Source organism: Catharus ustulatus, chromosome 5 (genome assembly GCF_009819885.2).
Source record: "Catharus ustulatus isolate bCatUst1 chromosome 5, bCatUst1.pri.v2, whole genome shotgun sequence".
NCBI classification, from domain to species: domain Eukaryota; kingdom Metazoa; phylum Chordata; class Aves; order Passeriformes; family Turdidae; genus Catharus; species Catharus ustulatus.
In genome coordinates this window covers 20,409,827-20,436,881 of record NC_046225.1, presented here as the reverse complement: position 1 = coordinate 20,436,881, position 27,055 = coordinate 20,409,827, and the positions used below count along the sequence as shown (strand labels likewise).

The 27,055-nt window shown below is 42.7% G+C and overlaps 1 protein-coding gene across 1 annotated transcript in view; it reads left to right on the top strand.

Annotated features, from left to right (window-relative positions):
* Positions 1 to 27,055, top strand: part of UNC5C (unc-5 netrin receptor C) — a 249,945-nt gene that overhangs the window by 191,444 nt on the left and 31,446 nt on the right. Inside the window, exons 5-7 of the mRNA XM_033060401.1 lie at positions 10,369 to 10,549; positions 12,620 to 12,787; positions 13,981 to 14,145. Coding sequence (XP_032916292.1) covers positions 10,369 to 10,549; positions 12,620 to 12,787; positions 13,981 to 14,145 — 514 coding nt within the window. The remainder of the gene's footprint in view (positions 1 to 10,368; positions 10,550 to 12,619; positions 12,788 to 13,980; positions 14,146 to 27,055) is intronic.

Here is a 27,055-nt window from a genome sequence, read left to right as displayed (position 1 = left end):
TGTGTATTCACCACCCTGCTAACTTGTCATGAGAGGATGCACCGAGGTACAGTACGGGCTCCCAGGTAAAGCAGCACGAGGTTTGGGAAACTAGAGGATGCCTCTGCCATCTCCAGGGCCTTAGCTGTTTTTCCTGCCGGCTTTTAGGCAAGTCCAGAGTGGGTAGTCTGTCCTCCCCTGCAGGAGCCAGCCTGCCCTTCAGCAGAATCTGAGCCTGGCAGCAGGAGTGAGCAGCAGCTTCTCTACGTGCAGCAGTGCCTCCAGCTTCAGACTCAGCGCTCACGGAAGGGGGGTCCCTGTGCCGCAGGGGGGCCTCTGAAATCCTGAATCCACTGTGGCTGTTAAGAGAAAAATTGATTGCTAATGACGGTAATTCCCCTATCTGAATTCTCTTCGGTTTTCCTATACCACGCACAGAGAAACTGTTGCCAATTTGCATTAGGATAAGTCAGACTGTCGTGGCTAAGTAGCAAAGTGGTTGTCACTCAGCACTGATGGCTGATTTCTCAGGAGATGAAGCTTAAAGTGTTACCTCCGCATCTAACCCAAGTTTAGATTCAATCAGAATTGCAGAAACGTGTCCACAAACATCAGAAAGAATAATTAGCACAGAGGATTTGTCCCATTTTCTTGTTCTGTAGGCTGTTTTCTTTCCCCATTAAGATCTCCAAAACTGTAAAGAGTGTTTAGCTCTGCCGAGCCAGCTTGCTGACAACTCTAATATTAATCAGTTGGGTTCCATCAGGAACTTAGCAGCAGGTTTTTGTTTTCCCTTCTGATGTTTCTTTGCATCAAATCAACTTTTTGTTGTACCATGACAGGAGTTTTTGCACTGGGATATGTTGTTCAGGCAGTGCAGGGTAGTACTGAGGAACTTCATTACCTTTGCTGGAAACAGAGATTAACGCTGACGGGCAGTTCATTTTTATGCAGCGTTACAAGAACCTCTGGAATTTCAGCAGCCAGGCCGATTGTTCCCTCAGAAAGGTCTGTTATACCCAGTCGCGTGGCTGAGACCCAAACTGCATAATTTAACATGATTTGTGGAAAGTGATCTCTGAAAAAATCCTCTGTGAGCTGCAGCCGTAACAGTTGTGCTTTTTCCTGCCTTCCAGTATCCTGCTCCCTCTGTCAATAGCTCTTCATGACAGTGCATTGACTGACTCTGAATCTTATTTGTACCATGGTCAGGGCAGACACCAATTAACACTTGGCAGGCTCAGAAATCTTATACTCCCTATCTGACATTCAAAAGAACCATTCTCAATGTGGGTTTTTTTCCTCTTCTGACTTTTGAAGTCAGAAAGAGATCAAACACCCAGATTGGACAGCCGCCTAATACAGCCTCTTTGTAGATTCTTTCCAACACTATTAAAAGAACAAAGACCTGAGCACTAATGAATATGAATACCTTAATGTGACACTTTATTACAGCCACTTGCTGAAGCTAGTAAGATAAATTTAAGAAAGAAAAAAAAAAAGGAAAGATGAAAGATAACTTGGTGGGTTGAAGGATTACATGATTATTTTAATTTAAAGATGAATGAGTTCTTTGTTTAAGACTTCATGTATTTGTTTGCAGAAGTTTCTGATACGATGGTACAGGTAACTATAAAAAGGGCTTCGGAGAAGGCAGGTAGCAGACTGAGGCTGTTTTCCATCTTGTTGAAACACTGCTTTGATTCCAAGTAGAGTAGGGTAATGCATATGCTGCAGCTGTGAGCAGCATTTCCAAATGCTTTGGTGAGCATGTGCTTTAGATTCCTCACACTCTGGAAACTGTTTTGTTTAGGTTTTGTTTTTTTACTTATTGGCAAAAGTAAAGGAGCCACTGAAGGAGCCACTGGATTTAACACCACAACATATGAAGAAAAGCTTACACTGTGAGACTGTACAAAATGCGCCTTCAGTGTAATGTGGTGCAGTGCTGGAGTCCAGAGTCCCAATGTTTTTTGTGTCCTTTTTCTCTTTGATTTCATTCTCCCCCTTCATTCTCTGTTGGGTGTTTAGTTTGTTTTTCTTTTTTTCCTGGTATTTCAAAGTGGTGAGAACAAGCATGCTCAGGGATAAATCCTGTCTTCTTTTCAGTATCTGGGGAATTCAGTCTTATCATCCCCAGCATATTTAATTGCAATTAACTGTGTCAAGCTCTTATGGATCAATGCTGGAGCAGATCTCAGGACTACTGAAAAGCTGAACACATAGCAACATACAGCTTCTCCAGAGGGCAAGGACAAAGACAGAGACGGGAAGGCAAAGCTTTTAAAGCAACACTTACCAGTCCCTCAGATCCACTAGTACATGACAAGCATTAAAGCAGGCTCAGGTCATGGGCGCTATGAAAAAAAAAAGAAAAAGGCAAAATCCAAGTACAAACAGATGTGTTAAAATACACTAGTCTCAGTGTCTGAGGTCAAATCAAAGTACATCTCCTTGTTCACTTGGGACAACATAAGGAACCAAGGGTTTCCTTGGCCTCTGGAAAAGCAGATCAGCTTCTCTGCCATCATCCAGCCCTGACCAGTGTGGATGTCAGCTGCACCATGGCATCCCTCCCCACTCCCAGATTTATAGCCAGTATCAAGCTGAACAAACCTACAGGTTCTGGACCACCCAGGTGAATGTTTGGGCTGCTCCAATGCATGGCCCAGGCAAGCATCCGAAGGACCAGCACAGGAGCTTACGCTGAGGTTTCTGCACATAGCTGATGGGGGAAGGGGCAAACTCACATATTCCTAACATGACAAAAAGAGAAAAAAATTAGTGGACATAAAAACTAACAGCAGCCTGCCCTAGCTCTGTGCTTCTCTGCCTTCTGTTTTTCCCCAATGGGGAGAAGTAGGGTAAGGTGGTGAGATCAGCAGTCTGACCCACCAGCCTCACACTCAGTGGAAATCAGACAGTGCAGCTCCCAGCATGAACAGAAACATTCATTTCAGTTCCACTCTGCTCTCTGTGTGCAATTTTCTAAACCTAACCTGAGAAGGCAGGAAGGATCCCATTCTGTGATGCTCCAACAGTAATGGCTGAGTTGTTAGCAATTAACCCCTTAGCTCATTTAACTTGTTCTTTGAAAGACACTGGCATCGTATTGCACATGATAAAATATAGTTAGAGACACTGAGTCACATCAAATTAGCTCATTTGGATAGGTTATAGATCAAAGCACAAATGAGATGTAAGATTGCTTAATATGCCATAAGCTGCCAGATGAACTTTTGCATTGAAATGTATGATTTGTGGTGCCTTTAACAGGGGGGTAATTGCTTCTTTAATTTTAATTGAGGTGTTTCACAGAGTAATTTAATTGCAGAACAGGGTATAGTGTACAGTTTGGTGACCCAGTTGGGTTTAAAACTGGATGTGATATTTATCCACATTCATGGCTTTAATTAGGAACTAGTGCAAGGGGAAAAGGATCACTGAGTCAAGAGGCAGAAGAGGGTGTTTTGCCCAGTCAAAATGACTGTGACGCAAACTATTCAGCTGCTCTTGCCCAGGGAAAGGCTGATGGAAGCTAGGGACTTCTCCAAATAAGCAGTTTCATCTAATTGATTATTAATATGACTGCTGTTTGCATTGTTTCCTGAGAGCCTCTTATGTTTTGCAGCAGTTATCCTTTAATTGAAAGTTCATGTGTGTGCATTTCCATGCAGGTGTGTGTCACTGAGATGATGTTTTATATTCACAGCAGGAAAGTGAGCTCCAAGAGAGACAAGTGGAGGAGTTTGTGGCCACAAATGCTAATTGCTGAAAAGTGGCACTGTCCTTTGCAGCGCCTTGTGGCATACAGCAGAACTGCCTTTGGGTGTCGGTGAGAGGAAGAGTGGGGAAGGCAGGTTTGTGTAAAGAAGGAGCACAGCCCAAAATGAATGAGGGCTGTTCATCCTTTGCTTTGGATTGCCATTGGGTAAGGTCTGGCCATGCAGGCCTGTCCTCCAAAGTATAGGATAAAGCACCCTGTAATTGTCAGCACCTAGTCCCCTACATTTCTGTCCGTCTTAACATACATTTTACCCCCAGCCTACTGGTGGGGGGTCGAGTCACTCCTGCAAAATGTGAGACATAGACTACAACCTCCAGCTTGAAGAACAGGTTTGCATTTCGATTTGTGCTTTTTTGGGAAGTATGGTGATTAGTAGATTATTAGATAACCCTGTTTTTATGTTTCCTACCAGTTCATTTCCACGATGCAGAAACCCATGCCAAAGAGAACAGGTCTTCTTGCAGAACTGCTTTTTTTGAGACCTGACTTTTCTACAGAACCTACCCCTGTGCTTTTCCTTTCTAGTCCAGTTCCACTGATGCCATTGTAAATGAGGGCTGAGCATGCTCTAAAGTGATCCAGTCACTGTATGATTCAGTTCAGGCAAGGATGATCCTGTGGGACTGGAGAACACTCAGACTTCTAGCTCCTCCATGAAATATTACAATGGGAGATTTTCCCCTAGAGCACTGACATGAACCCTGCTATCCTCTGCTCTACAGCTGGCTTTCTGTGACAAAGACAGCTTTGGTTTAGCTAACACAGCCTACCTTTCCACATGGTGCCAAAAGTGCAGTCAACATGTGAGCTGTGGACCTCCAGTTCAAACTCCTCTTTTAGGTGGTAAAAGAAGAACAGCATCTTCTGATGGCCACATAGCAGATGCTGTGATTTTCATTTAATAATGCCATGATCTTTGTTTGAATTTGAGACTCTGTGGAATAAAGTTCTTCCTCTGCTGCTACCAGTCTACCTCAGAACTTTATTCTGAGGCTTAACTTTCCAGTTGTGCATAAAGAGAAGCTACAATGGGGCTGGAGACATCCAGCATCTGTACACACACCCTGCAAGCAGAAAGCTGGTTATATGTGTAATTAAGGAAGTGTTTCCACAGCAGGAACTACAATTCTCCTTATTGGCAGCAGAAACACAATAAGAACAACTGAACAAAACACCATGGTGGTTTGCATTTGCTGTCTCATTCTCAGTATGTTTTGCACTCTCATAGCTGTAATTTCAGTCTCTTTGGAGATCACTTCTTTTTCCTTTTATTTTCAGTCTTAAATGTTTATGAAATATCTTTCCAGTAAATAGTACATAGAGGTCAGCATTCTTTCCAGCAGACAGTTGTTGGGATGAAACCAGATCCAAAATCAAATAGCATTCTTCCAAGAGGCACTCAAGTCTCAAGGTGCCTTAAAATTATTGCTGGCTCATATGAAAACAGAGTTTTCTCAGTCTCGTTTAGACAACTTGTAGTGTATCCAAATTGGTAGGTAGTTAGTTTTACAAATGCTTTATTACTGTAATGTGTGTGTGTGTGTGTGTGTGTGTGTGTGTGTGTGTGTGTGTGTGTTACAATCCAGATGAAGCTGGGGAGCTGAGATTTCCCTGTGGCTGCTGGAGGTGATGCCAGCTCAGCAGGGGCTGCTTCAAGACAAGCCATGCCACTGGGACCAGTTGGCACAGCTGCAGAGAACACCAGCCACAATCCAGCATGGATGGGGAGCCAGATGGAAAGCAATCCTACTGTGTCAACCAGGCATGAGGAAGGCACGGGTGCAATGTTCTCGCCTTCCAAAATTACAAATTGCCTTTCATCAAGGCAGGTCTCTTGCTGCTCCCAGATGTTTGCATCTTTTTCTTGTGGAAAATTGCACTGGCGGGCTTTCCCTGTGTCTGGAGGGTAGAAGAGTTGCTGTTTTCGGCAGGTGCTTCTCACTCTGAAGATGACTCTAGGGCAGGATGGTGCAGAGAAGGCAATGAGCACCTGGGATCCAGAGCTCAGACCCTGCTGACTTAGCTCTTGAGATTGCCAGACATGCAGGGAACAACTCTTATGATCAAGAGGGTGGCATCTAGATGAGATCATATTCCTTTTCTATCCTTGTGTTTCTTTCACAGCAGATGTGTTTCTGCTCTACCAGTTTCTAAAACAGTCACGCATACTCAAGTGTGCCAAGAGATTTAAGTGCCTAGGAATGCTGGTAACTTGGTATGGCTAAATTTGTGTCAGCAATTAGCTTCTGTAATAGGTTTTCCTGCGTGTGTAATCGCTTGTGTGATTTATGTTCCCTGTGTTCATTTAGTCTGCACAGAAGCCTGGCCTGTCTTTGCAAGTCTCAGTCTCTGTGTGTGCTGCTGCTGGAAATGCCCTGTGGCAGCACAGGTCTGGCTGCAGCTCCCAGGTACAGCTGAGGTGGTTATTGCAGTTTTCTATTCTTACTGATGGTCTTGCTTTTCATGTTGGGTGGCACGTGGCAGGTTCCTTCTGTTAATTAGAACGAATGTGCCAATTATGTTAATGTATCTCCCGATACCAATCAGCAAATGATTAGAGACAACACATCTGTCTCTCACCAGGGAGCAGGATGACAGAAAAGACACTACGAGGTATGTTGCTCTAAATTACAGACACCTTGGATTGTGCCTTCCCCCGCTGGCCACAGGGACAGGAGCTCAGTCTCCTGCAGGCTCACTTGCCAACCCATTAGCAGCCCTGGATGTGCAGGTCCAGTGCAGCTGGCAGGATCCGTGTGCCTCATGGAACTGCAAGTTACATCCGGAGTGCTAAAGAACTCTGGTGAAAAGGTAGTAGGCTCCAGCTTCTCTCCAGCTTCTCAGCATCTGCAGATTCTGATGGTCAGGTTTTCATTTACCACTATCCCACCTCCACAGAGTGGCCTTCTCTTGCTAGCCAGTTTGCAAACATATAACAAAAACACCTTCTTGTGTAGAAAATTAACAAGAAGAAAAGGGATTTTGTGTCTGCTTTGTTCCAGGGGTTTGGTATATGAGAAAAAACGTGTATGTTGTTGTAATTGTAATTTTCCATAGCTGTCATCCTCCAGAGGGTACATTTACCCATCCTTCATGGCATAATTTTTGCCAATTAAATGATTGCTGTTATGATAAGGAAAAAAACTGATCCCATGCTTTTTCTACATATATGCATGACCATCAGTACATTGATCAGTAACAGCTGGAAGGATGTGCCTGATTTAATTGAATACATAGAGCTAGGTATATGTTCAATAATTGTTCTGATTATAGCCAGTAAATATACATCCTTAATAAAGCAAACATCTACTCTAGAACATCTCCAGAGAGATGAAAAATGGAGGCATGAGGGTGTGATTTGGTATGACCTTGAAGTCAAGCTTTTGTGCACTTTGAAATGCCCATTTATATCCTGCTGCTCCTCTGTCCACTCACCTTGAGGTGTACAGGTCTCTGGCACAGAAGTGCCCAGTGCCTTAGCTCCCAGTAACTATTACTCAGGCTGCAGAATTAAATTCAGGATAAGTTTCTGCACTGGCTGGATTAACAGCCTATTTCAGTAAGGGGGCTGCACCCTGGGGAATGACGTGGCATCAAAAGAGATCGTTGCCTTTAACTTCTGTGATAACAGTTTGCATACTTGTCACTCATAAATCACACTGTCTCATTCTGCTTGATTCTCTTCTGTCTTTGACACCTGATCTCTTCCTACTTACATGACAGAACAACCCTACTCCCACCTACTCTGGTTACCTCAAAAAAAAAAATCTGAGGTTTGGAGTCACTGAACACTGCAGTCACCTGCACCATAAAAATGGGTCCAACAGTAATTGAAAATAATTACCAGCAATAGTCTCTCATATTGTAGTGTGTTTAATTAGTCCCCATTTCTACAAGGACTGAGGGGGAAAACACAACCACTAGAGGGGTGTTCTCTTTTTTGTGCTGCTCTACTGATGGCTAAAGTATGTGTGAAAGGAGACTCCCACTGCTTGTCAAATCATCCATCAGTTCCTTCCTTCAGATTTGACATTAGAGTTTGCAACATTAACAGACACCATCAAAACCTGCATGCCAGAAGAATGAATTAGATATATTAAAGAGATATCTTGTAAAAGAGATAGCATTCAGACATGCACACACACTACTGATGTACTGGCAGAAAAAAAAAGACACCCTGTTCTTCAAACTTTTACTATTAGCAAATTCTGTGAGACATTAGGTGAAAAGGATCTTTTTCCTAAGAGATTTGGTGTAGAGCCAGAAGTAATATACTGAATTATACAGAGCTGCTTTGTTTGGGGATTTTTTTTTTTTTTTGTATTGGCATCTTCTCTTTTCTTATTATCTTTGGTGGTATTGCAGGGATGATAGGGAATTCAGTGCTTACAAGTTTAATTTTTTCTACTCATTTGAGACCCAGATTGAATATGTATGTGCATTTTTGCAGAGAGAAATTGTTGCAAGGTAATAAAAAAAAAAAAAGTGCTTGGGCATGGAGCCTTGAGGGAGCCAAAGGCTGCTAGAGTATATTTTTGAATGGGCATACCAGAAATATTTTAAACTGAGCCTTAGACCATGTAAATTGTAGTCCTGTCCTTACTGGTGTCCTGGTGTCCTCAATGTCCAATGCAGAGGAAGAGTACAGGCAGACTTGAAAGTGGAATGCACACAGCTCTGGCAGTGTGTGTAGCATTTTTTACAGCCCGGACATAACCATCCCAGAAATAAATAATGACATTAAAATCAAAGAAATACATGGTTTTTTGTGTGAGAAGCAGCAGTCAAATGGCAGCACACCACTGATGGAGATAGGCTTCTGGCTTGTTTTTCGGTATAGAATTCATGCACACTCGGCTTGCAGGTGAGGAAGGAGCTAAATATTGCCATTGACTGAACAGGAATGTGTCTGTCTTGATTATACCTGAAACCTATTGGGATTCAAGAAAGGCGGAAAACCAAGTTTAGTCATTCTGTCAAGGAAAAACAGATTATTGACTAAGAGCTTGTATATTCTATGTTGAAACATGATTGTGATGGTGATGGAAATATAGCCTCCAAAGTTTTATGTCTTTTTCTTCCTCCCCTGTCCCTTGCAGACCCACGTATCCATTTCCAGAGCCCTTGTTATACCGCTGTCTTTAAACTCCGCAGTATCGACAGCTGTGAGGCTGCCACAACCCACAGTGATCTGCTGTGACAGAGAGGGGTTTAAATCCAGCTTTCCTTGGCTCTACATTCATTAAAGGTCTACAGCAGCTCATACCTGAAGTGCATCCACCCAAACTGGAGCAAGGGAGCTGGAGCTGCTTAAGGCAGGGCTAAAGGTGGAGAGTGCATGGTGGGCACCTATAATCCAAGCCCATTTCTGCCAGCACTGGTCTTGCAGCATTGACTGGCTTTGTCTGGGGCTGAATTGAGCCCTCTGTGTTGAACACGAGGAGAAATCATTGTTTTTTCTCGCCATGGTTTGGGGCAGTCTGTACAGCTCTCTCCGGTGGCTTTTGGGGTATGTCAATGCTTGAGTAGTTCCTCAAATGTCTTTAGAAAAGTGGGGTTTGTGAGAGAAGAATGTGGCTGCTAGCATCTCACAAGACCAGTGGGTTGATTGTGGTTAGGTTTTTCTTCCTTTAATTAAATCCTGGGCACAGGCTGAAGTGATCCAGTGATGTGAAGGCCCGGCTTTGATCCATCCAGGGCCCCAGTCCTGTCCTTCAGCACACTCAGTTCAAATGAAAACGAGCTACTAGATTTGCAGCCAGATTATATTAGAGTGGCTCACAGCAGTCAGCTGGGATATAACAGGGTGTTTTCTTAGAAAGGCAATAAAGAGAATATTGTCTAGATTAAAAATTTCATATAAAAATATTTTTCTGTGCAACCAAGGAAATCATGCTTTATTAAAGTAAAATAGAGCTTACACAAATAAGAGGAAAAATAAGCACTGATGTCCTTGTGATTTCCTATTTCCTTGGTAACTGACTCTTTGTTTCATTCTCATTGAAGACAGACAATGCACATGTGAATGCAAGTGTACTTAAAAATATTGGGGGTTGTGATTTGTTTGTGAGTGCTACCCACTCCAGTATAGATCCTCATGGTGTGACCAGGGCAGGTACCCACAACAACCTATTACCTGCCTAACTAGGCAAGATATGGAAAACAATGGGTGAGATCTGTGCTGACTTAGGGTTTCCAATGATGTAGGAGAATTTTGTGTTTGCAGATATGCTCCTAAGGTATCACCCTTTCCTTTTGCCTTGCTTCTGACTCTGAAAGCACAGATCAGCTTTTCCCTGTACAGTACCTGGCAGCCTTTGAAAATGCATTGATGCTTTCAAGGCAAGGCAAGACAGCTGTTGTGCAGATGGGTGGGAAGAAAGGGGACTTGAAAGAAAGGGTAGGCATGAAGAGTGTTCTCCTGCTTTCCTACTCTGGGGTTTTGTTTCAGTTGGTGACATTCCTCAGGTGAGTCCTTCATCACATGCCTTGACTTAGTGTTTTCTGGGATGAGCAATGCAATCACAGATACCGTGTGTGCCCATATTGGTGTGACTTGGTGCTCACTTACTGCCTCCCCTCTGGCTCTTTGAAACCCCAAGGTGGAGTGGCTGAAGAATGAAGAGGTGATTGATCCCGTGGAAGACCGAAACTTTTACATCACCATCGATCACAACCTGATCATCAAGCAAGCCCGGCTCTCTGACACCGCCAATTACACCTGTGTTGCAAAAAATATTGTGGCTAAAAGGAAAAGCACTACAGCAACTGTGATAGTCTATGGTAGGTGATGCCTTGTGCTGTTGCATGTGGATGGACACACGCTCAGAGCAGGAGGTGGGGCAGGAGGGGGATGCACAATGCCCCTGTGCAGCTCTGGCTGCAGTCAGTGCCCAGGCTGTGACTTGCAGCCACACACAGGGACTGCAGTCAGGGGGCACTGCTGAAATCCCTCAGAAGTCTGATGGCTTGTCTTATTAGTGACAGGCAATGGTGTTAAAGGAGGAACAGCCCCCTACACAAACAGCCTCATTGGAGAGCAGGTGGCTGTTCCCCTTGCTGTAACACACACTGGCTGAGTAAGCAAGGAGCCACTAGGGCACCTCCTCCAGCAGGCATGGCTTACTGCCAACACAGTTCATGTTCTTAGTGACTCTTTTCAGACATTAGAGTGAAACTGATAGAGACTTTGTGCTTCCAGTGACTGGTAAGAGTGTCAGAGTTCATCAGAATCCACCATTTTTTTATATCTCTTTAAATAAGCTTATTTTTGGCGCCTACCTCCAAAGCATACCCTGACATCACAAGCAATGAAGCAAAGCGTTCTGAGACTGCAGTTCATAGGCACACAGCCTAGCTTAAAGCTGGACATCCGGGAAATATAAAGCTTGGGATAGCATTATTCTGTGTCAGCATCCACAGTCCTGATATGACTGATGCTGGCTGTGCTTTGGCTGGGAAAAGATGGGATTCCCTCCTAGGGTCTCTTCCAGCCTGTGTTGTGCTGCAGCTCTGCCTCGCCAGTCCAGGCCTTTGCCCCTGCAGAGTTACTTCCCCAAATGCATTCCAGGTGGGGGTATCCACCAGAACAAAACCTGCTCTGATTATGTGCCAGCTGACTGAACTGGTGTTTCTTACAATCAGCTTAATTATAGGATAGACAAGTAGGAAAAAATCCCTATGATTATCCCTAATATTCATTTCATATTCAGGATGGCAGTTAGATTTAATTGTAAGCAGTTGCTTCTCCGAAGTTACAATGAGGGCTTTTTACTTCAGTTTTTATAGAAAACTGACTGAATTGAGTTGATTAGCAATGCTTTTGATATTGAGGGATGGACCATGCAAGAGCACCATGTTTTGTAACTGAGATGAATGCAGAAACATAAAGATGTAGGCGTGCTACAACCCTTCCTCATATACATACAGATTTTTTTCAAAAGTGTATTCAAGAGACATGTGTAGGGAGCAGGCACTTTTATAGGTTTTGCTGCCAGATCTGCTTAAGGGTTGTGCCATATCACAAACATTTAGGTTTAGGGAATCTGAGCAGTGAATATGTTATTACCCATACCTGATATTATTATGTAGAGCAGCACAACTCCTTCTTCATCCCTCCATCTATCCCAGAAACTAAGGTGGGTGAAATGGAGAGTCAGCATAAATATCTTCCCAGAGATAAATATGTTCCCAAAATCCCAAAACAGAAAGAAATGCATTTAGTGCTAGCTCATTCTGAACATCTTAAGGAAGAGCTGGGACACTTATATTTGCACCAGCTATGTCCACACAGAGGGGTGAGTGAAGTTGTCCTGACATCCTGAAAGGATTCATTCATTCATCCTGACATCTTGACATTACATTCTTGAAAGAAAGAAAAAAAAAATTCTTTATAGCTAATCGCATGGGGGTCTCTCAGTGTACAGGGGTGATGGGTGCATCTGAGCATGAGTGGGAGTGCAGGTTATCTCCCTCTGGAAAACAATGCAGCTTTCAGAGCACAGGTTTCTGGCTGCCCGAGCTCTCTGAACCTGCAGGGATTTTGGTCATACACACTCCACCCAGGCACTTAAGGCTGGTTCAGGTTGGTTTTCAGGATAAGGCAGGTCACCTGCCAACCCTGATAGTCATCAAGTGGTGTTTTTCATTCAGCATCAGCATTTCTTCAGCTTGTACAGTGACTTCTGGCATACACTTGGTGTGTTGGAGACGTGGGTTTGTGCCTGTTCAGTGTTTCTCATGCCATCTCTTGTGGCCACTGTTTGAGGCTGCGTGACAGAGAGCCAGAAGCGCCTTGGGGCTGCCAAGGCTGGGCTGCTCGTGTGACCATGCTCCTTTTCTCTCACTTTGCAGTGAATGGAGGCTGGTCCACTTGGACAGAGTGGTCTGTGTGTAACAGCCGCTGCGGGAGAGGCTTCCAGAAGCGCACAAGGACCTGCACCAACCCTGCCCCGCTCAACGGCGGTGCCTTCTGCGAGGGACAGAGTGTCCAGAAAATAGCTTGCACCACTCTGTGCCCAGGTTCAGTATGAACAGCACACATAAACACTTCATCTGGCATCAGTCATTTCAGGAGTCAGTTGCAAAATCTTGCTTCTCATTATTAATAAGTCCAACATTTCAGGGAATTAATATTCAGTTGTAGTGCATAAGTAGATAAAATAGTGAGCACGTCTTAGCAAGCAGCACAGGTTCCAGCCCTTCTTTTGCACAGTGCTTGCACTGTGGTCTCAGTTCTTATATTCAGGGGATTTGGGGAACATCCAGAGCTTCAAAATGTAGGAGATAAAGGTTGAAAGCTCTGCAAAAGAATTGGGATTTGAATATAGAAAGCAACTGTGATGTAAATATATTTGCAATGTCTGTTCGGCCCAGCTGTCTCAGCAAGTAAAGCATCTGGGATGTGGATATTAAATTTGAGGTAGATGTTTACCTGACATATACAATCGTCAAATACAAAGGCATTTTTATTGGAAAGAGATGCATATCCATACTTTCAGAAGTTTTTAAAATGTAAACTTCTGAAAAATACAGAATTGTTTCTGGACATGCAATGTAGTTGGTGACTTCTCTATGATAAAATTCTGCCATCTGTCCTACTGCCCAGTGGTCTCCTACTACTGAACCACTCAAATTGATGGCAGTAAGGCCATCTTCAGCTTGTGAAGTTTGGTAATCCAGCTCTGTCACTGGAATAATTTTATATATTGTTCTTCAGCTGTTCATTGTAGTGCTTTTGAAAACAATTTGCAGGATTTTGAAAGGTGCTAAACTTATTCCTGGTACTGTTCATGTGAAATAAATTGGTGCCTCTAGAGATGTCTTTTAATAGAAAATATTTAACATTAAATATCTTCCTATTAAAGAAGAATTTCTGGACAAGTCTAAACTCTCTGTTAAAAAATGCCACCTGCCCTCCTCGAAATTACATCACGGATTCCTGACTTGTTCCTTGTACACTTTGAGCACAGATAAACTGGGTAGAAGTTTATATAAAGAGGAGGAAAGAGCATAAATGGGGCTGGGCCAGAGAGAAACGAGATGTAGGGGTGCATGTGCATTTCCAGGCCAGAAGTAGAAGAGCAGGCTGATGTTCCTTCTGCCTTGCCAGGAATGACTGGGAGTTGCAGACTGGTTTGTGCTGACATGTGCATCGCTCTGTCTTGGTCTCACTTTTGTGTACCCCTAACAAGTTGTGTCTCTCCTTGTCTCAGTGGATGGCAAGTGGACATCCTGGAGCAAGTGGTCCACCTGTGGCACAGAGTGCACCCACTGGCGCCGGAGAGAGTGCACAGCCCCAGCTCCCAAGAATGGGGGCAAGGACTGCGAGGGGCTGGTGCTGCAGTCCAAGAACTGCACGGATGGGCTCTGCATGCAGGGTAAGTGCTCTCTCCAGTATCTGGGATGTATCTGGAAGACCCTGAAATAACTGCAAATCAGCATCAATGACCTAAACTCACAGAACCATTTGTAGGAGAAATGAGTTAGGGACCAGTTCTCAACCAATCTGGCCACCACGGTCCTCTTGCCTGGAATATGAAACAGTGAAAATTAGAAAGAGTCTTAACAGAGCATTCTCTGTTGTGGTGCCTGCCCTCCCCACCAAATAGCCCTCCTCTATATTCCCTCAGCATCTCTCCAGAGAAGGTTGGCAGTGGCTCTTACAGCACTGCAGATGGAAAAAAATAGAGCATTTAGAGCAAAGCCAGCATTTTCAAAAGAGTAAACTTGGCCAAGCAGATCAGCTTCTGGCTTCTTGCTGTCAGGAATGGTGAGTGCATGTGTTTCTATTTAGAATAGTTATGCCCCTTTTTGAATTTTGGGTGACCTGTGGCAGAAAGAGGTACACTGCATCAATGCAGTGCTGATGCAAACTTCCTATCTGGTTGCCAGCATGCTGCAGCCTCATGAAGATCAGCTCTAGCACTGAAGTCTATTCCACCTGTGCCTATTCACACAGTGGCACTGCCTTTCTGACTATTAGAGCGAGAAGCAAAGCAAAGCAGATTTTAAGTGTAATTCCCACATACAACTACTCAGCTCTACACTCCATCCCTTCTCAAAAATGAGGTCTTCTCTGGTCTGCTGGTGCATCAAAACTCCCTTTCACATTTCATTAGTGCAATAACCTGAGCCAGAATCCTCACACACAGCTCTTTCCCATTGCTTCATCACATCTCTCTGCAGTACTTCTCTGTCAAGCCTCAGCTCTCTGTTGTCCAAAGAGTTGTGGCTGTACCCATCCAATACCTCTGTGTCCAGATCATAAAATGCTTTGAGTTCTATCATAAAAAAGGAATAAAGAATTCTTACTCTCTGAGGCAGTTTACTTTTGACTGAAATATTCATCATGACAGAAAATGACACTACCAGCTAATAAATTGGTCTGCTCTTTGAATGAGTGCTATATAGGGTAGCTGCTATGTTGGTAGTGATCTCTGAGCTACCCTATGGCACAGCATGACCATTTACTTTGAGGTTTCCCAGATTTACAAATATCTGCCTCGATGTGGCTCGTACAAGCATTTCCATCATGTTAAAAGCTATTAGTCAATGTCAGGAGTCTATAAAGCTGTAATCCCTCAAAACACTTATTTTTATGGTGAAATTGGAAAGGTAACATTCAGAACTCCTCTCTTTCTTGTTTCTAAGGATTGGGGAAAAAAATCCACCTATGTCTCACTATATAACACCCTGATGACTTTTATTGTAGGGAAGCTAATGCACCCCTAGTTCCAGCAGTGTTAATAAGTCATTATGGCAAATTAGGAAGAAAAGATGCATTTCCCCACACAGAAGAGCTCTTCACTATCAGATTATATTTAGACAGGTGTATGTCATCTTTGTGTATGTGCATAAAGAAAGCCATTTAAGCAGAAATCTTGTGGAAAAGTAGATATAATAGTACAGCAGAATAAAAGCCCTGTAGGGATCTCATTTATCTGTTGATGGTATAATGCATTTTATTTGTGAAAGTGGATACTGAGTATAAAGCAGAGGTCTTCAGCAGGAGAGAGGGTGAAACTTGTGAATATTATTCTGCTCCATATATACATATATAGAAAGTGGTAATGAAAAATATGCAGTCACATAATGACCTGCTTAGCTCCAGGGGCTGTGATAATTCTTCAGTGCTGGAATTTAATGGCAGTGTTTTAATGGTGCCTTTATACTCGCAGGGTTTCATATACCTGTAAAACTTCCAGTCCTGCTCCCTGATCCATCACTGCTGAGAAGATTGATTTGCTGTACTTGGTGGCAGTGTGCCTGCTGCTCTTTCTCTCTCTCTCCCCGCTTCCCTCTCTTTTTCTTTATTTATCTTTCTCAGTTTATGCAAAATCAATCTGAATGCTTACATTTTTGCCCATGTGGATTTAGATTCATAGAAAATCTGCCTGCTGAGCCAGGAAGACACACAGCACTCCTTTCATTCCTAAAACAACATGCCTCTTTCCACAGTATTTGAGGATTTGGGGTTCTGGCCTGGAACTGAAAATTCTCCTAGCCTGGGCACCTGTAGATTCACAATGGTCTTTTCCAGTGGCATCATGCCACTGGGTCTACCATGGCACATGTGACATGGAGGAAGCTTCAGCCACCTTTTTAGTGAGAACTTGAAGGTTGACACCATGGATGTAGTTGAGGTCAAAGAATTAGTAGGCAGACACTCTTGCCAGATGTCACTAGCCTGTTGCTCTGACAAAAACTCACTTGTAAATATATATCTCTCTATAGCTGTGTGTAAAAGGTATCCTGGAAACTGCTGGATTGAATGATTCTAATTTGCAAGCCCTTTCTTGTCCAGTGTATTATTCACTTCAGTAGCATCAGCTGGATAAATCAATAAGCTCTTTCATCAGACTGCCCCTGCTCCAGCAAAAAGCACAAGTCTGCATCACTATCGATTTCCGTGGGGATAAAAACAGTGGAGCTTCCTCCATCCCTTGTAATTACAGTATTTTACACCCAAAGCTGTAGTTTGTGCTTACCACTAACTGTGGCATTTCTCATGCAACTCTGCTGTTGCATTTATTCAGACTAATCATGTTGCTGGTACACACATACTCTCCTGTATCCAGTAGTTAGTGTTTTTCCATTAAGGGATGAGGGGATGAACAGTCATTAAACTAGAGAGCCCACAGAGAACCAACAGGCTGAATTGAAGAGGAAAAGCAGATGTAGTGAAAATTTAGGGCAGTCATTGCTATTTTAAGTTTTCAAGTACACAATATTGTCTAGCAGTTCCCATTATAACAATTTCATAATTCCCATAATAGCATTAATACGATCTTCTGGAACAAAATCTGCTGTAGGTGTAAGAAGAATTGGCTGGTTACCACCCACGCTAGTTGCATTATTGCCTCCATAGTTGTATTATTTCCCATTTGATGTATGAGTACTGTGGTAAATACTTCAGTGCAAGGAACAGCACTTTTAAAGGCATGCACTGCATCTCACAGGGGATTGCTGTAAACTGAAGCACTGCAATTAGCCCTTCACTCGTATCACCTAATGATTTTGGTGGGTGTTCTGTGTGGGGAATGAGAAAGCAAAGCACTCTCCTGCTGCCTCAAACTTCAGGACAAGTAGTTCCCTTCACCTAGGTCACAAACATTTTTAAAGCACTGTACCAGGGGAAGTGTTTTGCTGGGTTCAGTCTGGATGAATGCAGGATTGCTTGTGTGGTACAATACAGGTGCTTCTGCTTTGCATTATGTGTAAAATTCTGCTGATAGTCAAGAAGAGGTGGACGACCTACGAGGAGAGTTAGCTGTGCTGTGTGGTTATGTTGAAGGCTTATGACCTGAGCTGTGACATGCAGCAGTCATGCCCACAGCATGTCACATACATCTGTTCTGTTGAGGGTCTGAAGTGACAGCGTTCTGGTTTGTATTGTCTGTGTCCTGAATGAGTAAGAGCAGCACATCCACAGGCATGAGGTTGGTACCTGCTGTCTTCTAGGCTTTTCTGAAATCATGACTGGGACATGCAGGACTGGCACCAGCTCAATCAAAGGGAGACAAGCAGTGCCCCTTTTTCTGCTCACTTTTGGCTTTAGTCGACCACTGTGACTTTTCGTAAAATGCTGGCTAAGTTGTGGTTTTTTGTTTTTTGTTTTTTTCCAAAACACAAAGCTAACTCTTACAGCAACAAGCAAGATGACACAGAAGCACATGTTGCTTGAGGACTATGGGTTATATAGATACACAAATGGTACTGTTGCTCTGTGATGTAAAATTGCTTACTTTATACAATCTCACAATATGGAATAAAAATCTATCATTGAATAGGAACAAAAGGAAATTTCCACCTGTGAATCATTGCTAAGGGTCATCAGATCCAGTATGGACTTTCCCTTTGTTTCTTGAGCATGAAAGATTGAGATGTGCTACTGTCATTTAAAAAAATGGAAAAAATGACACAAAATATCTTCGCCTGTTGCTACAGACAATACTCTGGACTAACTCTCAGGTCACTCTGGTCTTCTCCCTGCAGCTTAACTACTTGGAAATACAAATTGCAGATGCACCACTGGAGGAAAAGACACCATACCGTGGTGAAAATGTTATTACCAGACTAGTAATGCCATTTCTTCTTAGAAAAGGCTGCCTTTTCAAAGAGTAAATTGATGTGACATGGTGACAGCATATCTGTATTTGTTGAATGCTCTGAAATCTTTGTCTGAAAAGCTGTATGAAGTTCATAAGGTTCCCTCTTGCAATTACAGTGCCTAAGCAAGTGAAAAAGATGCAGTTTATCCTGCTTGGGCCTGAAATGGCAAAATGGTGCCCTTTTCAGTCTTGTCTCTGGTTATACACATGTCCTGAGTAGAAAGCAAGGTTACCCTGATACTAGCATCTCCTTCTTCCCAAAACATAACTATTCTGCATCTGTCCTGCTTGGTTAATGTAACATGTCAGAAACTCTGATGGAATAAGTATTCATTTCCCTTTTTGGCTTTGTTTGAAAGCAGGCATTCAGGGAAGAATTACAGGGCAGAGCAGCTTGATGAGGGCCACAGGTCCACCAGAGCAGATCAGTGTGCAAAGAGCAGGGAAATGTTTTCCACACTCCAGAAGGTAAGCAGAACTCTCTCAAGGGAGACTGCAACAGAAGCCTGTGTGTGCAGAGGAATGAAATAAAACCTTTTATTAAGAGCATGTGGGTCAAGAGAGAACTTCTAATACATTCAGTCTGTCAGCATAATGATACAGCCACCTGGCCTGTTTTGGCCTAGCAGGGAGAGTTCATTCATTTGAAAAAGGCATCTCATCTGTTTCTAGAGGTACTTTTCCATAATATTGTTTTTTGATATGAGTAAAGGGATGTGTTATTCCCAGCTACTATGTAATGGTGTGGCAGCCAAGGGAGTTTATGCACACATCTCAGAGTTATGACTCATCTCTATTTTATTGTAGTGACATGAAAAATCCCCAGCTGAGAAGCATCCACGCTCTGATGGGCCCTGTGCAACTGAGAGCTCTTGCCTAGAAAACCAACTGCTTGAAGCAGATAAAAGTGTTGAGAGAAAGAAGTGCAGAGCCACAGGCAGAACCCAGGGCACTGAAATCCCTGTGTCTTAACCCCAGTCAGCTCAGAAAGAGCTACCATCACATTACTTTTAAAGAAATCAAGTGCTGGAAGATCTCTAGGCTGTTTTCAAAAATCTGCACAAATTAAAAAAAAATTATAACCATGCAGAGAGGAGAAAAAAGACAACCTCGTCCAACTATACTTTTCATTCTTCTTTATTCTCTTAGGTTTTCTTTTATTCTTTCCTATTCCTCTACACATTAAAAAACTCAAAAAGTTAGATAGATGAAAGAAGAATTCAAATCTTATGAAGTCTAACTGATATATTGATTTAATTGTAGAAGAAAAGCACCCCATACAGAGACAGCAATGTACATTTATATTATCCTTGTTGTATGCAAAGGTGGATATATTTCATGATTTTTGCTTTCCTGTCAGGGTGTCAGGCAGGGCAAAGTTACATGAGAATCTGAAGGATCATCAAGGAGTAAGTGAAACAATCAGAAGTAAAACTCAGTGCTCCCTATTTCTAAATCTGGAGTAACAAAATTATTGGCAGCATGCTTAGATGAAAACTCATGTTTGGGAAGGAAGTTTCTAGAATATGGGAAACAAACATTGAGCTGATCAGCTCATTCTGAAATCTCTGGGATTTTTGAGGTTATAAACTGGGGAATGCAAGTTACCTTATGTGTGAGCATAAAACCTGCCAAAGATGGTTATACTACCTGTGGATCCATCCATGTGGATAATGTATGCTTTCCATGACCCCTTTTGTCCAGCATCCTTAAGAGTTTTGATCCCCTCTCCTAGCTCCTCTTCCAATTGTCCCCTCCTTCCTCTAGCTGTCTGCCATGTATCCTCTCTCCAATGGTGTCCCTTGTCCTCATTTCAGGGCTCTTGTCCCAGTACAGCAAAGTGAGCCCCAGGAAGTTTATCTAGCATTCAGTCATAGCAAGAGTGGAATTTGCAAATACATATCTAGAGAATTGCAGTGATAGGCATGTGTTTACTTTTGCCATCAAACATGCATAGCAAACCCAATGCTGAGGTCCTACTAAAGACTGACATAAGATTTAACCAAAAGGTCAAAGTCCTTAACTGCAAAAGATTTTGTAATGTCAAGTTTGGATATTCTAATCCACATCAAATTTTAGCAATAAATTATCCTTCTCTTCCATCTTCCCTTACTCCCATATAGATGTCATGCATGTTTAAACTCAGGCAAGACCTTTCTATCAATGTTAACAAAATGTCAGGATCTAATTTAAAATGAAAACATAATTGCAGTCTTGATTATAGAATATCATGAACTCCTATTCAAGGAGAGAACAAGAGAGTGTCCCCATTTAACTCACCCACTCAGGAAAGATCTGAGATAATACCCAAGTAAATAATCAGTCACAAAACCTCAAGCTCCCTGTTTATTAGCCCACCCTGAATATGCCAATAATTAGTCCTTCAGAAGGAAAATAAATTGCTGTGCATTATCTCTGGGATGCCTGATATCATATCTGACCTTCAGCATCATTACTACAGACATGAAGGTCTTTCTTTAGAATAGGAGGAAGCTGGGCACATTCTGTCTGAAAGATTTTGGTGTGCCTGGAACTCTGTTGTTGGTTTGGTTTTTTGTTTGTTTTTTTGCAGTTTTTAACCACCACAGGTAAGGTATAGCATATCACATCTTCTTGTGTTTTGTGATACATTTCCTGGGAAATAGTAAGGGAGAAAAACAATTAACAACAAGTAGAGTTTAAATTTTATTTTTAATACTTTTCCAATCTCATTAGCAACATTTAAGTGAACATGAAGCCTTGACACTAAACATTCAGAATATGGGATTTACTCTAAGATTACTCTTGTACCATTAACTCTGCCCCTTGTAGAAAAGAAAATACTGGAAACGTGCAGCCTCTGAACAATGGAACTCTCACAAAGCAATTTAAAACACCTGAATGTCAAATTAAATCTCCAAAAATCTTTCTTGTAAGCTGGGAATATGTGACTGTTTGACCATCATAGATGGAAACCTAGATGGACTTAGATGGAAGCCAAAAGCATTGCAATGTATCTGAATTAATATTTTAAAAGCCCTTGAAAGTCTTTTTTGAAAGCTTTGAGCCTTTGCACACTGTACTGATCACCTAGAATTTCCTTTAAAAATAGTGAAGAAACTCAAGCAAGCTGGTGATAGCTTTAGGAATGATGGTGAATAAGGTAAGGCAGAAGGAAACAGGACTGGTAATTCAAGGTCGCAGCCACAGTCACAGCACTGCAAACACTGCAGGGACATATACATTTTTTTTTTCTTCTTTGTCTCAAAACCTCTGTTTAATGGAATTCAGAATATAGAACTGATTGATGTCTCTTCCCATGAGTGCAAAAAAACCTGAAATTGGGCCGACATGGAATTGCAAATGGCATTTTACAGGAAAAGGGAGATAGGCTGAATTTCTAGACCTTGGAGTTTGGAAACACAGGATATACTTGGGGGGAGTTGAGGATATTTTTACTCATTTAGATCCATTGAACCAGAAATTAACAAGGAAAAATGTTGCTAGGTTCTCAAACCAATTTTATTCAAACTTTCCAGGATAATTTCTGAGTCTGAGACTCATTATAGAAAATTCCAGTAAAACCCAAAGATTTTTAAATAAATTTCAAGCTACTGGAGCTGGCCCAGTGAGGAGGGTAATATGACTTAATGCTGAAAGAAGACCTCATCTTGGGAATTAAGAACAGAAGCAATTGGGTGCATATTTTTGGGGTCTGGTAGGAAAAATAATTACCAGGTTACTGACTTTGAATTATCAGATACTGAAATTCACGTGATGTGTATGTATCACAGCAAAAAAAAAATTTTGCTGAGTTGTTTCAGTAAATTCATGTCACGTTTTCCATACCACACACCTACTTTAACTCATCCAAGAACTGTTTCTTTCAAATGTTAAGCATCTGCATGTAAGAATCAGTCTCTGTTTATCTGTTTCCTGAGAAAGGAAGGCAGCAGTTGAATGCGTGGCATCTTGTTTTCTCAGAGGTGATTTGAGGGCATTGATTTTGGAGCCAAAAGGGGGAAAAGTGCTGTTTGCTTGACCTGTTGAGTTCTTTGCAATAGGATGTTCTCGAGGCATGTCATGCAGCTAGGCTTTCAGAAGGACCATGGAATTACTTGACCTCAGCTCTTTTTGAGACTGCTACAGAGAGAATAAAGAGAGTTTATAGATTAGAAGCAAGTGGTGCCAGATTAAAGTATGTGTCACAGAAGAAATGAGCAGTTATGGTGTGCTTCATGCAATCTTCACTTTTTTAAATAAAAGTGCAGGTCCCCAGTTCTCACTGATCTCAATACAGTCTCAAACTATGTGTCATTAACTGTGACCTCAGCAGCTAATTCTATAAAACTATTTTTTTGCAGGGTAATTGTAAATATTTTCGTAAATGTGACCCAAGTAAGTAGGCCCTAGTAAACAAGTAACCAAAAAAAATTTTCTTCAGCTCCTTCACCTGTCTTACCTATGTAGTTGTTGGAAAGAGTGCAGGAAAATTACAAATGGAAAACTGGGTATTTTTCTTTCTCTCTTATGGGGATATTTTAATTCCTGCAAGCAGCAGAGTAAAATTTTTTCATAATCTGATCAGTTCACTCTAAAATTGATATTTATTAATGGAAACTCAGCATGACTAGAAAGCTAGCAAAACCAATTATGGACCAAAAAGGGGAACCAGTTACAAAGTTCCCTCTGCATGAAGCCATGACCTGGAGTTTTACAACACAGGGATAAAAATTCTCTTTAAAATATGCCAGTTCACAGGCCAAGGCGGTATATTCCCATGGCTTTCTAGGCAAAATCAAACACAGTATTTCAGAATGCTCATGGCCATGATCCCGAGTTCCCAGGCTGAGCACTGTGTGTATAGATGCACATGATTATGCTGAGGGGTAGATTCTTTCCCAGTGGAAGAAGAAGAGCTTAGAACAGTGGTTTTGGTGACTCTTTGGTGACAGTCACATGCAGATGTGCTGAGAGCTGTTCAGGGACACGGATCATCTCTCTGTCTCAGGGGGCCTCTGGCACAAATGTGTTCCCAGAGGGTCAGAACAAGGCATGTGGGACCAGAATACTCAGGCTAGATTTCCAGTGTTTGGTGATCATCTGCCTTCACAAACTGCACCAAAATAATTAAATGAGCTTCACAATCTATTCCATTAAATGGTCACAATTCCCCAATTCAATGCCAAGTGTGACTGATGCTTAAATTGAGTTAAAGTCAATTGACAAAAAGCCTGCTGTAGTCTTTTCTATATGTCAACATTGGATTGGTTAATTTTTCAAGTACAATCTGACATATTCAACCTTGTTCATTTTCCCAGTGTGTTGCATCATTATAAAGGTGATTAAATTGCTCTTCTCATGCTTTCTAGAAAAAAATAAACAACATCTACTTAAAGCACCTTTTTAATGGTACATCTGCATTTGTACAAAAGATTTGTGCCAGTGTAATTAATTTAGTTAAAAAAACCCCACCTTTGACACTTGACAGAAACATTTCCATAGGGACAAAAATATATTTACAAACCTAAATTGGACAATAAAGTAGAATGCATGGAGAAACATTAACTCAACTAAAGACTTTTTACTGAATGACTTTACCATGCAATTACAGTTATTCAATTTCTGTGTGTTAACCTGAGTCTCCCACTGATTTTCCAGTTTTGACGTAGAGTGAGGTACTTGTACAATGAGGGAAACAAATACCCATTTTGGTAAGCCTTTGAGAACCTCAAACAGCAGGCACTATGCAAGCATAAAGTATGATTATTACTACTTTAGTCATTCAACAGTAAGTTACACAACAAAATAGCAGAAGCACTCTTGAAAATATGTATTTCCCAACAAGCTGTAGGAAGAAGCTTAAATTACTTTTCACAAAGTAGCTCACTGTGAAACCAGCTGCTCTGAGTCAGCAGCCTTCCTAGAGTCAAACCCTCCACACCTTTCTAAATTCACACTCATTAAAAATGTTCATTACCCTAGTAGAAGTCCCTTAGTTATTTGCCAAGCAGTGCTGTTCATACAACGAGGAAGGAAAAAAAACCAAAAAAACCACCACACACAAAAGATATCTCTTCACTGCAATTACAGTAATTTCACGAATACGAGCCGCACTGAGTATAAGCCGCATCGCTGGGTGTTGGCAAACATTTCGTTCTTTGTCCATAAATAAGCTGCACCTGAGTATAAGCCGCTCTGTGTTCGCAGGGAGGACCCGCGTGCAACAAAGTTGCCAAATAGTAACAGAATCGTGGCAGGGCGGGGTTTACTCGCTCGGCTCAGGCTGTGCAGGGCTCGGCGCTGCCGCTGGGCTCGGTCACCCCGGCCTGGCACTGCCCCGCGATGACAGGGTTTGCACAGAGCCCGCCGGCACCCGCAGCGGCGATGGGAGGAGGGGATGGATCCCCGCTCCTGCGGCGGCGGCACGCGGGGACGGGAGCCCCCCGAGCCGCGGGGCCAGCAGCACGGAGCCCCCTGCCTCCCCCCGAGCCGTGGGGCCAAGCAGGAGAGAGCTGTCCCTGCCTCCCCCCCGAGCCATGGGGCTAGCAGGAGAGAGCTACCCTGCCTTCCCCACCCCCTGTGCTGCCTGCTCGGAGCGGCTCCACCCGCCGCACAACAGAGTAACCAATTTGTAACAACCACGTAAATGCAGTGTTTTACTGGCAGGAGCTCGACTTTGCAGTTTGCACTGACTCGGTTTGCACTCCCGGGGTTGAAAATGTCAGAAGATTATTCACATATTGGCCGCTCCTAAGTATAAGCTGCATTTCCAGTGTGGGAGCAAAATGTTGGTCAAAACGGTGCAGCTTGTATTTGTGAAATTACTGTACGCTGAAGAGAGGAGAGAAGACATTCTTCATTATTTCATTTGCTAATCCCAGCAGGTTTGTGTCATTATCTGATGAAAATGTCCTTTTCTCATTGTTTGAAGGCATAGTCAGAGGCACCAGTGTGACAGACAGCTCCCTACAGAAAAGTCCATTCTCTCTCGTGGCAGTAAGCCTGCCTCCTGCCCATCTCCAGTTCATGGCTGCAGACCTTCTCCTTGCCCTGCAACGCCCTCCCTTTTTTGCCCACTTCCCAATGCCCACTCCCTTTTGGAGGAGTGGGAAAGGCATGCTTTAAACTAATTTTGTTTTAAAATGTCCCGCCCAAGAGGCAGAAATATCCTGTAGTATCCTCGCTTCTTCCTCCTGTTTCAATAGATGTATCTTTGAATGCATGCACAAAACATTTCTGGGGAGGAAACTGGCCTCACTCTCATGTGGCTGCAGGGGTGCTGTCTGTAGTTAGTAGTAAGAGAATCTGTGGGAACTTGTGAGCGACAAATACGTATTTGTGACCAGCAGGGTCTGTGGAGAGGTTGCAATGAGGTACATTTCTTTTAGAATATTTGAGGATCGTGCTTGTTTACTATGGTGAAAAAGCTTGAATCTGGACTCCATTTTCCTGTGAGGAAAGAATGCTTTCAGTAACATCACAACTAACCCAGGTGATTCCATCTTTTGTACCTGTTGAGTGGCAGTTTCTGTATCCCTTCAGATGTAGCAGGAGGGCTGCACAAATTTGAACACAAAACTGAGCAGCTCAGATGCAATGTGAGGAGAGAGGAATAGCCTCTTCAGCTCTGCACAGGTGAGCTCAAGCTCCATGGGTGATGCTGAGCCAGGGAATGTGGGCTGCTCCATTCCATCTCCCCTGAGATGTGCTGGGGCACAAGAAGTGCCAGGAGACATCCTCAGCTTTCCCAGTGGATTTGAGTACAAGGCAAAAAATCATTCAGAGATGCATCCAGCCTAAACTCTACTTTGTCTCTGGGACTTTAAGTTCCTTCTGCCTGCCTCTTGGTCTCTTCAGAGAAATCTTGCCAAAGGAAATATTGGGCATAATGCTATAGCTGAAATTTATGTTTACCAAATTATGAGCCTCAGCACTCATTTGAGGAGCAATTGGGAGTAACAAGGGTACTGTAAATTCATGCCTAGCCTTACTGAGCGCTCACTCAAGCCCTCAGAAGTTACTTGCCAGACTTTTCATGGCCAATACCTCAAGTACACCAGTAGAAAGAGAAGGCAGTTATTAGCAAAAGATTGAGTATGCATGTTGAGAGAGTATGCATGGGTGAACTTGCCTCAAAGAGTCAGGAAAGTGAATGTAAGAACATAATATTTCTGTAACACTGGAATCCTTGCTGTGAAATAAAGCTTTAAACAGAGATTACAGGCAGGCAGCATCGTTTGTGCCATGATGTCCCAGAAAAAAGAAAAAAAAAACATCATCAAAAATCAGCTGGTTTTGCTCTAGTATTTTAGGTCAGGTAGAATTTATGCAGTAGTTAATGTCTGGAAATTTTGCAAGGAGGTATGTCTATGCCTGTGACTGGGATAGACTGAGTCTTCATTAACAAAAAATATAACCATCAGTAAGATATGTGTAGAGCACAACAGATGCTGAGCACCCAAGCTCAGGGATTATTATTCTTGTCTATCTGCAACGTGGTCCTGTGCATTAGGCACGCAGCAGGAGTGCATTTTCCAGTTTTGTCTCACCTGAAGGGAGTCCCCAGCTTTGTGAGTTCCTTGCAGTGCGATCAAAAGGGAGGGGTGAAATTCCCTTCAAGAGAACTTAAGGGAAGGTGATGGAGGAGAGGTACCTTTTTTCTTACCCTGACTCTAATCCCATCCCAGATGGGATT